General features: G+C 37.5%; 1 protein-coding gene across 7 annotated transcripts in view; it reads left to right on the top strand.

Moving 5' to 3' along the window:
• Nucleotides 1–4,481, top strand: part of BCL2L14 (BCL2 like 14) — a 36,885-nt gene extending 32,404 nt beyond the window's left edge. For all 7 annotated transcript variants that reach the window (XM_025455102.3, XM_025455103.3, XM_025455106.3 and 4 more), the window contains one exon: nt 3,682–4,481. In XM_025455102.3, coding sequence (XP_025310887.1) covers nt 3,682–3,720 — 39 coding nt within the window. In that variant the 3' untranslated portion in view covers nt 3,721–4,481. The remainder of the gene's footprint in view (nt 1–3,681) is intronic.
• Nucleotides 4,482–14,982: the final 10,501 nt, after the last annotated feature.

Genomic DNA, 14,982 nt, shown 5'->3' with positions numbered 1-14,982 from the left:
TTTGTTTTTTTTAAAAATAGACTGTATTTATTTTTTTTCAGTCATCTCTGCACCCGATGTGGGGCTCAAACTCACAACCTCAAGATCAAGAGTCACAGGCTCTTCCCACTGAGCCAGCTAGGCACCCCAAATTTGTGTCTGTTTTTAATTTCTTACTGTCAGGCAAACCAGACGAACTTCAGCTCCCTATCTCAGACTCAACTCTTCCCCATTCTTTATCCTCATTCCTTGAGGTTTCCCCAAAGCTGCCATAATCAGATGGCTTCATAAGGTTCACCTCTTCAAAATGCTCTAACCCATAGCTTTAAATCTCAATAGGCTCAGCAAGCGCATTTTTGTCTGTTCAGACCCTTCCTGGGAAGGACAGACAGGCCTTTGTCCCATATTATCCTTAGTCCTCTTGCCACTAGTATGGTCCAAAGGTAGCAGGTTTGTGTCTGCTTTATGCATGGCCAGCATTGCCCTGAGGCCTCCAAACAGGCTTGGTTTTTTGGCTACCAGAAGGAAAATACAGCTGATCTTGCTAAGGGGCTGAAGTGCCCACCATGGTCTTCAGTGGCTTCCTGTTAAGCTTACTTAGTCTTCTGTTCCTTCCTGTTTTCTTTTTCTTTCTTTTTTAAAAATTTGATTTATTTATTCATGAGACACACAGAGAGAGGCAGAGACATAGGCAGAGGGAGAAGCAGGCTTCCCATGGGGAACCTGATGCTGGACTCCATCCGAAGACCCTGGGATCACCATCTGAGCCAAAGGCAGACGCTCAATCACTGAGCCACCCAGGTGCCCTCCTTCCTGTTTTCCATATTTGCCCCAGATATATAGCCTTAAGTGGCTGATCTGAACAACTAAGGCTCCAAGTATTCTAAATTTGAGCTGCCTTAACTCATGCTAAAAGGGTAGATTCTTTGACATTATTTTGGCTCTAACTGTTCTTTCTTCCATGACCCCATCAAGTCCCTCTTCTGCTTCAGGCCTTTCCTGACCACTTTAGCTTAAGGGACTCCCCAGCCTCTGACCTCTTACAACACTTCATGTCTGTACTGTAATTATGTATAGGAAAGAACCATCCTTGTTGGTCTTGTTGATATATTTCTCTAAAGAGATTGTAGGTATCAACTGGTATCAACTGGGCTCACAGGCCAGGTCTCAAAAGTCTATTTAGTTAGATAATGCAGCTGAAATGCTAGAAGTTTTCTATAAAAAAGTCTACATTAAAAGCACAAACAACAAAAGAAAAAATAAATTGGACTAAATTGAAATTTAAAATTTTTCTGCTTCAAAGGACACTACCAAGAAAGTGAAAAGAACCCACAGAATGGGAAAAAATATGTTCAAATCCCATATCTGATAAGGAACTTGTATTCAGAATATGTAATAAACTCTCACAACTCAACAATAAAAAGGCAAAACCCAATTTTTAAAATGGGCACTGAATTTGAATAGACATTTCTCCAAAGAGGGTATACGAATGGCCAAATAAGCACATGAAGAGATGTTTGTTTACATCTTCATTTCAACATTAGGGAAATGCAAATCAAAACCACAACGAAGGGGTGCCTAGGTGGTTCAGTTGGTTAATTGTCTGGCTCTTGATCTCAGCTCAGGTTTTGATCTCAGGGTCATGAGTTCAAGCCCTGCATTGGGCTCCACGCTGGGCGTGGAGTCTACTTAAAACAACAACAAAAACATAATGAGATATCATTTCATACCCACTAGCCATGCTTCCCCTATGGAAGCAATCTGGCAATTCCCCAAAATATCAGACATAGAGTTATCAATTCTACTCTTAGGTATCAACCCAAGAAAATTGATAACAAATGTTCACATAAAGACTTGTACATGAATGGTCATAAATCCATTCATTTATTCATAGTAGCCAAAAAGTGGAAACAACTCAAATGTTCATCAGTGATGAATGATGAAAGGAAATACCAAGTATGATATATCCATACAATGGAATGGTATTTAGCCATGAAAAGGAACAAAATAAAAGGATAAACTTTTTCCCCCCATTTTTAAAATTTAAATTCAATTAACATATAGCACATTATTAGTTTCAGAGGTAGAGTTCAGTTGGTTCATCAGTCTTATATAATAGCCAGTGCTCATTACATCATGTGCCCTCCTTAATGTCCCAGATGGATGAACCTTGAAAACATTATGCTAAGTGAAAGAAGTTAGACAAAAGGGTCCTACATTTATGATTCCACTTTTATGAAATATCCAGAATAGGCAAATTCATAGAGACAGATGAGAGGAGAGGGAATCGGGAGTAACTGCTAATGGATAAGGAGTTTCTTTTTGTGTGATGAAAATGTTCTAAAATCAGGCAAAGATGATGACTGCACAATTCTGTGAATATACTAAGAACCACTGAATTACATACTTAAAAAGGATGAATTCTGTGATATATTTCAATAAATCTGCTATGAAAAATGGTGGTTCTGATTCTAATAAGCAAACAAAAAAGTAAGGAAAGAAAAAAATATTTTTATTTACTTAGTTTTTAATTTGGCTGCTGGTGCTAGAGAGAAAAACAGTTCTTATTAGAGAAAATAGATGGATTTTTGGTAGAAATAATAAAGGGCATTTTCAAAGGCCTTAGAATTTGATGGCATTGGGGTTTTTTATCATTTGTAATTTATTAGTTTACTTTTCTGGCCCATTATAAATCCTAATTTTAAGTCTTGGCCACAGTTGCATTTAATTTGGAACATGTAGCTGGAAATTAGGAGAAGGAGGATAAAGAATGAGAGAAAGGGCTAATTTTCCCAAAGCTGATAGAGGAATATTTGCAAAAAATAAAGAAGGAAGATGTTGATAAAATAATATTTATGAGTTGCTAGGACCTCTTGAAGTGTGGAGGAGATGTGGACTGAAAGTTGTGCTCAGTGTCCATGAACAGGAAAGAAAGATGATGCTGAGGTGGCAAGTACCTAGGGACTTCCATTAGCCCCAGCTGTTTTGGTGGCTCTCCAGGGTGCCCTTATAGTTGTGGAGAAGGAGGAAAATGATTTCCAAGCACAAGATTTCCAGGGTCTCTGACTATCTCTGTATTCCTCATTTTGTGCAAATGCATCTTATCTTCCCAACTAAACTACAAATCTGAGGGCAGGCCTAGGTATTTTATGCCTCTTTGTCTCTTAATACTGTGGTTCCTTCTATATACATCATAGATGTTCAGCCAATACTCCCAGAATAGTGAATCAGTCAATCAAATGAATAGCAACTGTATCTAAAAAGCATGCTAAATGAGCTACCATGAGATTTTCATTCACTCCTTGGCCATTTTTCCTCATTGTGAAGCACTGTTCAAATAGTTACCCTGTGGTCCTGCAACCTCATCCATTTTGCAGCACTTTGTAAGGAGAGGTTTGCATCCTCCATAGTCCTCAACCTGTCAAGCATTTACTCTTTTGAATTTTAAGTACAGCATCAAAACCTTTTTTCCATGTAGCTTGGTAGCCCTGGATGTGTAACATAAGTCCTTAGCACATGTTTTCCTTTCAGGAATACCTAGGACATTGGTCATCTTTCCAAACCCTCCCCTAACCCTGTCATAGTCTCCAAACCCTGGGTCATGCCTGGGACAAGAGAGCAGAGTTCACAGGTATATGTTTTCAGTTGAACTGTGAATCAAACCTGAAATGTTATGAGTCTATTACTCTTGTTCTCTTCTAGGATAAAGTACTTGGAATATCACATGAAGAGGTAGACTGAAGCATCAGAAGAGCTATCATCTGGAATACTCTAACTGGGATCCTGTCTACATTGGTCTCAGCATAGACTGTGGGAGAAAATACAAATGTGCAAGGCAGAGGGGACATTGAAGTTTCCAAAATCATTGTTCCTGTGAATCCAGAGGCCTCAGGAGAGGCCTTGTCTGTCTCCAGCTCATAGAATTTAGTAGTATGGCCTGTGATGTCCATATTTTTCAGGTCCTCCTTTGAATGTGGTAGGAAGTCTAGGAAGATAAGTGGTAATTTTCCTTTTAAATGTTTAGAACAGAAACTATCATCTTGCCTCTCTTGGCCACTTAAGGGAAATTGTGTTACAGATATTTGCTGATCCCATGAGGGTGAAATGATAAATCGTGCATGTGCTTACTCTTCAGTTTCTAGTACTATTTACTTTAAACTACACTTGGGGTGGCCTAATAATGGCATTGTTTCAAATCTACCTTTAGGAAGACGTTGCTATTCATGTTGGTAGATGTAGTTCAGACTCCTGAGTTTACTACTATATCCACTGGTTTGGGGAGATACAGCCATTATCTGCCTTTTGACTCACTTCCCTAGAAAAATTCTTTGGCAGTTTGAAAAACTTGCATTTGGCAGAAAATAATTACTCCCACCACCCTCAACTGTCTCAGTGACCCCACCTCTATTTCTCAACATCTCTGAAACTTTCTTTATTTTTTTTGTGGTAGTGTAACGATGAGTCCATGGTAAAATAAATATGTGGAAAGACCACTGTCAAAAGAGTGTCTTGTGGTTAAAATAAGTAAAAATTAATAATAGTACTAAGATTTCTGTGAGGATCGAATAAGTTAATTTATAAAAAGTGCTTACAACAGTGCTTGGTATTTGGTGCTGAGTGGTCACTTATGTTCAATATTATGTGTTGCCCTCAGGTAAGATGAAAATTTCCTCTAGGGGATCCCTGGGTGGCGCAGTGGTTTAGCGCCTGCCTTTGGCCCAGGGCGCGATCCTGGAGACCCGGGATCGAATCCCACGTCAGGCTCCCGGTGCATGGAGCCTGCTTCTCCCTCTGCCTGTGTCTCTGCCTCTCTCTCTCTCTCTCTCTCTCTGTGACTATCATAAATAAATAAAAATTAAAAAAAAAAAAAAAGAAAATTTCCTCTCAAAGCAGTCACTGATTGCTTTTCTGAAATTGATACTGTTCTGAATGAGCTGTTATTGTTAAGTGATATATGTTGCATAATTGTTTAACAATTATTTAAAACAACTACTGAAACAATTTAAAAAATACTATCAAATTATAATCTTAAAAATTTCTGGATCTGTTGCACCCAGGATGTAGCCTGATATAAAACAGTTGTTTATTAAAAAAAAAAATAGGGATCCCTGGGTGGCACAGCGGTTTGGCGCCTGCCTTTGGCCCAGGGTGCGATCCTGGAGACCCGGGATCGAATCCCACATCGGGCTCCTGGTGCATGGAGCCTGCTTCTCTCTCTGCCTGTGTCTCTGTCTCTCTCTCTCTCTCTCTGTGTGACTATCATAAATAAATAAAAAAAATTTAAAAAAATATTTATTTATTCATAAGAGACACCCAGAGAGAGGCAGAGACATAGGCAGAGGGAGAAGCAGTCTCCCGGTGGGGAGCCCAATGTGGGACTCAATCCCAGGACCCTGGGATCATGACCTGAGCCACAAATAAATGGATGGATTAATCAGACATACTTTCAGCTTCATAGGAAAATTGGACGTATCTAATATGACATGCTTCACTACCTATCTTAATTAAAATGAGTTATTCTCTTTTACTTCCTGCACTCCCACAGAAAATTAGGGATAAAAGTTTCCTTTTACAGATGGAGACACTGGAGACCTCCTCTTCTTCCATGTTGATCCAACCATTCCACACTATTTGTAGTTTCCCAAATGTATTAAGCAACCTTGTACCTCTAAGCCTTCATAACAATACTGTCTCTTGGAGTGCTCTAGCCTCCTGGTCCTTTCTCCCCCTATTTCCACTAATTCCACTAATTAACTCCAGCCCATCTTTCCAAATTCACTCCTTTATTTCTTCCAGGAAGCATTTGCTAACCCTCCCTTGGCTGCCATAGGGCTACATTTGGATGCCTTTCTTCAAAAGGATGCTCCATAACACACTATTTATAGACATTATTTTTAATACATTATGCCATAAGAACCAGTCTTTTGCACTGGATTATAAACTCTTTTGTAAACAAGTATTATGTCTAATTTATCTTTGTCTATCTAATACCTGGCATATTTTTAATGTACAACTGCAAAATCATATACCCTAGCCTCATTGCTATAAATCAATGAGATTGGAGTGTGGCCCAAGATATGTGTAGTTTAACAAACTCTCCAAATGTTCCAATATCATCTGCAGCTTCCAGGCAAGATGAAGTAATAGTAAATGAGTTTACTCTTCTATTCAAAACACTGGAGAAAAAAAAAAAAACAGACAAAAAATATGAAATAATGGTTTCCAGTTTTCAAGATATTGTGTATCAGGTAATGAAGGACTGATCCCCAAGGGATGAGAAAGAAAGCCCTGTGACTGCCGTAGCATATTGCAGGTAGAATTTCCAGGCTGTGCTGGAAGGAGGGGAACCCAAATAGGGCTCAGCAGTCTCCCAGAGTAGAGGAGTTGGAGGCTTGATGTCCAAGAAGGCCAGGGAACTCAAGTCTGCAGGGCAATAATGGACAGAAGAGAATGGCATGCAAAGCTCCAGACATCTCCAGGTTAGGTCCCTTTAAGTTTTCAGATGAATACTGATCAGCACATGCATGTGAAAAAGTTATTGAGAGGAACACTCTCCAAGGCACACACAGGGCTGGGAATAGTGCCTATTTCCACTTGCCAAAATGGAGAAACCTCAAAATTTGCATAGCAATAGTCAGAATACTCAGAAAAATTTTGCCTCAGTACTGGGAAAAAATAAGCTCTAGATTAAACATGCTTCTGGTTCTTCCCAAGAAAGATGAAGAGCAAGAACCAAAAGGATTAAGCTGTTATCAAGTGAATTAGCTGTGTTCCAGAACAAAGTTCAAAAATCTTTATAGGATCACAAAAATATCTAACACCGGGCAGCCCCAGTGGCTTAGCAGTTTAGTGCTGCCTTCAGCCCAGGACATGATCCTGGAGACCCAGGATCAAGTCCCACATCAGGCTCCCTGCATGAAGCCTGCTTCTCCCTCTGTGTCTCTGCCTCTCTCTCTCTCTCTCTCAAATAAATAAATAAATAAATAAATAAATAAATAAATAAATAAAATCTTTAAAAAAATATCTAACACCCAACAAGGTAACATTCACAATATCTGACACCAAATAAAAAATTACAAGATATGTAAAGAAGTAGGAAAATGAGACCTATAATGAGCAGAAAAATCAAGAAAAACCACCCCCAAAATGATACAGCTGACCCAATTATTAAACAAGGATATTAAAACCACTGTAACTATATTCCATATATTCAATAAGCTGGAGGAAAAGCTGGACATGGGAAGAACACAAATTATACATATGACTCAAGAAATCTGTAACTCTGAGAGGAAAAATACACTGGATTGAATGAACAGTAATGAGACATTATAAAAAAATAGATAAGTAAACTTAAAGACAGCAATAGATCCAAGATGAAACACAGAAATAAGACTGGGGAGAAAACATTAACAGAGCAGCAGTGAATTGTGTAATGACTTCTATTGGCCTAATTTATGTGTACTGGAGTGAAGATTTTTGAAATTTGATGAAAACTATACACCTACAGAACCAAGAAAATCAATGAATGACAAGCACACATACAAAAAAATGTAGAAAACTACACATCATAAGGCCCATCACAAATTGCTCCAAACCAGTGATAAAGAAAAAATATTTAAGAAGCCAGAGAAAAAGACACATTATATAGAGAAGCTAAAAATAGCAAGCTTTTCTTGGAAAATGATACAAAACAGAAGAAAGTAGACTAACATCTTCAAAATAGCAGAGAAAAAACCTGTCAACACAGAATTCTATACCCAACAAAAAGATGTTTAAAAAAAAAAAAGGTGAAACGCTTTGTGAGATGTACAAAAGCTACAGTCCACACAAGTAGAACTGAACTACAAAAAATGATGAAGTCCTTTAGGCAGAAGGAAAATTATACCAAATAGAAATCTTATCTAGAGAAAAGAAAGAGCACTGGAAATTATAAGTATGTGAGTGAATATAAGAAATACATTTATTTATTTATATTTATTTATTCATGAGACAGAGAGGCAGAGACATAGGCAGAGGGAGAAGCAGGCTCCTTGCAGGGAGCCCAATGCAGGACTTGATCCCCAAATCCAGGATCATGTCCTGAGCTAAAGACACACTCAAATGCTGAGCCGCCCAGGCATCCTGACTCTTTCTTATTTAAATCTCTTTAAAAGATAATGGATCATTTGAAGGAAAAATAATATATTGTAGGGCTTTTTAACATATAGAATAAAATATATGAGATTAATAGTACAGAGACTGGGAGGAGAGAGATGGAAATATTGCTAAGTTTCCATACTATATATGAAGTATAATTCCACTCAAAAGTAGGCTAGAAAGTTAAAAATCTATGCTATAAATCTACAAAAAACCCCACTGAAATGTATACACACACCTACATAGTCACATAAGATTTATAGCTAATAAGCCAACAAAGGTGACAAAATGGAATCATAAAAATGCTTAATCTAAAAATAAAGTGGGAAAGAAGGAAAGGGGGAACAAAGGACAGACAAGACAAAGAGAAAACAAATAGCAGGTTGGTATATAAAATAAAACCATATCAATAATCATGATAAATGAAAGTGGTGTAAACATCCCGATTAAAAGGCAGAGATTACTGGGTTAGATTTAAAAAGCCAGACCTAGCTATATGTAGTCTACAAAAACCACTTTTTTTTTTTTTTTTAGGATTTTATCCTTTATTCATGAGAGACAGAGAGCAGAGACATAGCAGAAGAAGCAGGCTCCCTGTGGGGAGCCGATGTAGAACTTGATCCCAGGACCCTGGGATCACATCCTGAGCCAAAGGCAGACACTCAATCACTGAGTTACCCTGGCATCCCTACAAAAACCATTTTAAATATAAAGACATGATTATGTTAAAAGTAAAATGATGGAAGAAGTACTATGACGACACTAATCAAAAGATAAGATGGAGTAGTTATATTAACATCAGTCAACTAGATTTCAGAGCAAAGAATATTAATATCAATTGTCATTTAATAATAATGGTCAATTTATCAAAAGGACAGAACAATTCTAATGTTTACATATCTTCCAGTGTATGTTTTTTTCCACACCACCAAGAATTCTCTGACACTAGCTGGTTATCCTACAGTTCAACTCAACTAATCTGCCCAGAGATAATGTCAGATTCCTCCAACACAGACCTTAGACATCATCTAGGCTTCTGACCAATAGATGATAAATCAGATGTTCCCACAATCTGCTTTTTGGGTTCAATTAATTTGCTAGAACAGCTAACAGAACTCAGGGAAACATTTCACTGCTCTATTATAGATTACTGTTCTATTATAAAAGGAACAACCAGATGGAAGAGATGCATAGGCAAGGTATGGGGAAAGGAGCATAAATCTCCCATGCTCTCTCTGAGTGTAGTCTCCCAGGACCTATATGTGCTCCCCAACCTGGAAGCTCTCCCAACGTCAACCTTTTGGCTTTTTATGGAGGCTTCATTACATTGGCATCATTAATTAAATCATCAGCTATTTGGTAATTGATTGAACCTCCAGCCCTCTCCCCTTCCCAGAGTCAGGGGATGGGACTGAAAGTTCCACTCCCTCTATTCACATGGTTGGTTCCCTTGACAACCCATCCACAGGTTACTTAGGCTTTCCAAAAGTTGCCTCATTAATATAACAATAAACACCTTTGTGTTCTCAAGAACAAGTGATTGTTCTCATCACTTAGGAAATTCCAAGGGTTTTATTAGTTCTGTCAGGAGGAGGAAGGACAACAATCAAATATATATTTCTTTTTTTTTTTTTAAATATTTTATTTATTTACTTGACAGAGGGAGAGAGTACGAACAGGGGGAGCAGGTGAGGGAGAAGCAGGCTCCCCCTGAGCAGAGAGCCCAATGCAGGGCTCGATCCCAGGACCCTGGAATCATGACCTGAGTCAAAGGCAGACACTTAACCAAGAGTCACACAGGTGCCCTATATTTCTTATTGTAAATCATAATATCACAACCTAATAACAGCTTCAAAGTACACAAAGCAAAAACTGATAGAATTGCAAGGAACACAAATTCACAATCATGTAGATTTCAATGCCTCTCAATAACTGATAAAACAAGTAGTCAGAAAATCAGTAAGGATACTGTAGCCTTCAATGCTGCTAACCCAGTAGATGTAATTGATGTCATAGGACATTAAAACCAACAATAGTAGAAAATACATCTTTTTAGTTGCATACAGAACATTTACAAACTATATTCTGAGCCATACAAAACAAATGTCAGTAAATTTTAAAGGATTCACATCATACAAAATATGTTTACTGATCACAGTGGAATAAAGTTCTAAATCAGTAACAAAGTTATCTAGATAATATCTCAAATGTTTGAAAATTAAATAACCCATATCTAAATCATCCATGGATTAAAGAGGAAATTTGAATTTAAAGAAAATGAAAGCATAGCATATCACAATTTATGAGGGGAACTAAAGTAATACTTAAGGGGAAATTTATAGCACTGAACACCTGTATTAAGGGAATGGTCACTGGGCAGCCGGGGTGGCTCAGTGGTTGAGCATCTGCCTTCAGCCCAGGGCTTGATCCTGGAGACCCAGGATCAAGTCCCACATTGGGATCCCCACATGGAGCCTGCTTCTCCCTCTGCCTGTGTCTCTGCCTCTCACTCTGTGTCTCTCATAAATAAATAAGTAAATAAATAGTCATTTGATGACTTCAGCTTGTACCTTAAACTAGAAAAAGCAAATGCAGGGTAGGCATAAGAAAAGAAATAAAGGGAATCAAAGAAATAGAAAACAGAAAAAGTATAAAAGCAATGAAACCAAAAGATAGTTATTTTTTTTAAACGATTTTATTTATTCCTGAGAGACACAGGCAGAGGGAGAAGCAGGCTCCATGCAGGGAGCCTGATGTGGGACTTGATCCCGAGACTCCAGGATCACGCCCCGGGCCAAAGCAGGCCCCCAACCACTGAGCCACCCGGGCATCCCCAAAGATAGTTTCTTGGGCAGATCAATAAAATTTCTACCCTGATTGATTGGGAGAAAAGGCACAAATCACCAAGGAATGAGAAGGAATATTATAGGTTCTACAGATATTAAAAGGATAATAAGAATATTATATGCCAAAAATTCAATGATTTAGATAAAATGAACAAATTTCTTAAAGAACAAACCACCAGAACTCACTCAAGAAAATAGAATGTAAAATTTTACATTTCCAAAATGGAAAACAGTTTAGCAATTTCTTTAAAAGTTAAACATCTACCAGATGACCCAATCATTTCATACTTTGGAATTTATTCAAAAGAAATGAATTTGGTCTAAAACTTGTACCGAATGTAGTAACTATATTTGTGAAGGCCCTAAATGGGAAACAACAAATGTTCATCAATAGGCGAATGGATAAACAAATCGTCATATATCCATACAATGGGAAACTATTCAATTAAAAAAAAAAGGAATGAACTATTGGTATATGTTGTAACATGGATATAAAGCTCTAAGTGAAAGAAGCTAAACACACAAAGCACACTATAAATTTATTTATATAAAATTCTAGAAAATGCAATTAATTTATTGTGATAGTAAACAGGTCATTGATTGCCTGGGAACAGAGTGACAGAAAGAAGGAATTACAAAGAGGCATCTTGGGGTGATAGAACTATTTATTACCATGTCTTATTTTATGGGTGTATACAACACAAAATTAATTACTGTACACTTCAAATACATGTAGTTTATTGTATATTGATTATACCTGAATAAAGCTGTCATAAAATTTTAAGTGAATGCTAAATGAAAACATTTTGGACAATCAAAAGCATAATTTGTCCTGCATCAAATCAACACTGTTAAGATATGCCAAAGGAAATTTCTTCAGCCCAAGGAAAATTACATCAGAAACTCAGATCTATAAAAAGGAATGAAGACACCAAATAATAATAAATATGAGTAAGTAAAAATGTCTTTCTCACATTTAAACTTATAAAGATAATTTTAAAAAAGAAAATAAGTAAATTTTTAAAAAAGATAATTGATTAAAGCAAAAACAATGTATCTTGATATAACATGCAGAATGTATATGACAATAAAACATGCATACTGATCATACTGTAAACTGTAAATCATACAGCAATGACTATATCTGAGCATAGCTAGTAAGTCAGTAGTAGAAACAAACTGGAATCCTAAAAGATACTCAATTCAAAATAAGTCCAGAGAAGAGAAAATAAGAAGGAGCAGATGGGACAAAAAAAAAAAAAAAAAAAAAAAAAACCAAGATGGCAGACAAATCCAATTATAGCAATAATGGCTAAATACTGCAATTAAAAGGCAGAACTGAGGGTGCCTGGGTGGCTCAGTTGGGTAAGTGTCTGCCTTCAGCTCAGGTCATGATCCTGGAGTCTTGGATTGAGCCCTGGATTGAGCACTGGGCTCCCTGCTCAGCGGAGAGTCTGCTTCTCCCTCTCCCCCTGCTTGTGGTCTTTCAAATAAATGAAACCTTAAAAAAAAAAAAAAAAAAAAAAAGGTATAACTAGGCGCCCCTGGGTGGCTCAGTTGGTTAAGTGTCTGCTTTTGTTTTTTTGTTTTTTTTTTTTAATTTTTATTTATTTATGATAGTCACAGAGAGAGAGAGAGAGAGAGAGAGAGAGGCAGAGACACAGGCAGAGGGAGAAGCAGGCTCCATGCACCGGGAGCCCGACGTGGGATTCGATCCCGGGTCTCCAGGATCGCACCCTGGGCCAAAGGCAGGCGCCAAACCGTTGCGCCACCCAGGGATCCCAAGTGTCTGCTTTTGTAATGGTAGTGGTAGTAGGGGAACTTTTGGTAGGATGATCGGGCTCCTGGGATCGAGCCCCATATTGAGTCCCACATCAAGCTAAGCTGGGAGCCTGCTTCTCCCTCTCCCTCTGCCATCCCCCAGCTTGTGCTCTCTGGATCCTCTCTCTCTGTCAAATCAATCAATCAATCTTTAAAAATTTTTTTAAAAACCAAAGGCAGAAGTAGTATTGATAAAAATGAAGTCCCAACTATATGTTTTATGTCTAAACATGAAACGGAAGTTAAAAGTAAAGGAAAAATCAATGCAAAATTAGTAAGAAAGCTGGAATGGGTACATTAGTATCAGTCAAAGTGGACTTCAAGTCAAGGAAGATGGCAGCAAAGAGGGACATTACGTCACGAGAAGGGTGAATTATTAAGAAGACAACAATCCTAAATTATGCAGAGCTCAAAATGAAGCAAGAATTGACAAAACTAAAAGGGGGTAATAGACAAATCCACAATTACATTTGATTTCAACTTCCCAATAACTGACAGAAGAGAAAATCGGCAAAGATCTAGAAGACTTAATGGTATAAACCAAACTGATCTAATTGACTTTTATTGAACAGTGTATCCAACAACTGCAGAATAGTATTGTTAAATAACAAGAAGCAAGTAAATTAAAAATCTAATTGGCTTTATTAACCAATTCAGGAATTGGCAGCATCCCATCTAGCAAGTAGGAGATAGCTCCAAAGGGCTACAGAAAAGGAAAGGTTTTTAAAGGCAGGACAAGATGTTGTCAACAGGAAAAAGGATTATTTCTGGTGAGGTCACTTTCCTTTGTGGAACAAAAGGATCTTATTAGGTGGATTGCTTCATCTTCCTTTGGAGAATGGGGAGGACCCATGTGAGATTACCTTATTGGTGCTAACCAGAAAATTCCTGACAGGTTAAGACTACATTTCTGGGGTAGGTTGAAACTGCCAATTAGGTGAAGAATTACATCCTGTTTGTTGATGTGGCCTAGCATAAATGATTCCATTTTGGGCCTGTGATTTTTTTTTTTTAACACAACTCAAGTGCCCATAAAACTATGATAGACCATATTCTGGCCCATAAATCAAGTCTCAATAAATTCTAAAGAGTTAAACTCACACAGACTACCTATGATGATTATGGAACAAAATCTGAAAATAACAAAATGGTATCTGGAAAATCCCCAAATATTTAAAGATTCTTTAAAAAATTTATTTATTCATGAGAGACAGAGAGAAGCGGATACATAGGCTGAAGAAGCAGGCTCCATGCGGGGAGCCAGATGCAGGACTTGATCCTAGAAAACTGGGATCATGACCTGAGCCAAAAGCAGACACTCAACCACTAAGCCACCCAGGCACCCCGAAAATCTCCAAATATTTAGAAATTAAACATACTTTTATGTAATCCATGGTTCAAAGAAGAAATCACAAGTGAAATTAGAAAATGTTTTAACTTCTTGTAAATGTCAAAATTTGTGGGATGCAGCTAAAGCATGCTTAGAGGGAAACACATAGCTTTACATGCTTTTATCATAAAAGGTCTACTAAAATCAGTGGCTTAATCTTTCATCTTAAGCAACTAGCAAGTTTAATCCAAATAAAGGAAGGAAATAATGAGCAGAAAACAACGAAACAGAAAACAGACATATAATAAAGAACAAATTTGAACAGGAACTGATTTAAAAAAAAAAAACTCAGTAATAGATACACCTTCAGTTTGGCTGACCAAGACACAAATGACCAATGTCAGAAATGAAAACAGACATTGAAAGGATAAGAGACAAACTTTATGTCAATAAATTGAAACTTAGAGGAAATGGACAAATTCCTTGAAAGACATAAAGACAAAAATAGACATACTAGAAAACATAAATAGCTCCAGATCCAAATTGAGTTATTTAAAAAACCTTATCATGATATATATCTGCATCTAAGAACCACAGCATTGCGTGAAATTTGAGGCCTTAGTCCTTCCTTCCCAAGGAATTCCCAAGAGGACTCTATTTACAAAACACAGGCGGCTTCAAGACCATGAAATTGGGTAATGGTAGTGGGGGAGCTTTTGGTAGGATGATCAGAAGTCAAAAGTTCTTAAAATATTTTTCTGCCATACAGCTAATGTATGATGGGCCCCATACCAAGTCTCTTGTGAGAGATATAAATTACTTTGGAAAGCAGAGCAAGACTAGAGAAGGGGCCACGTTGGAAGGCCTCTT

Source organism: Canis lupus, chromosome 27, assembly GCF_003254725.2.
Source record: "Canis lupus dingo isolate Sandy chromosome 27, ASM325472v2, whole genome shotgun sequence".
Classification (NCBI taxonomy): domain Eukaryota; kingdom Metazoa; phylum Chordata; class Mammalia; order Carnivora; family Canidae; genus Canis; species Canis lupus.
The sequence above is the reverse complement of the archived record's forward strand: the minus strand, read 5'-3'. Positions and strand labels throughout refer to the sequence as shown.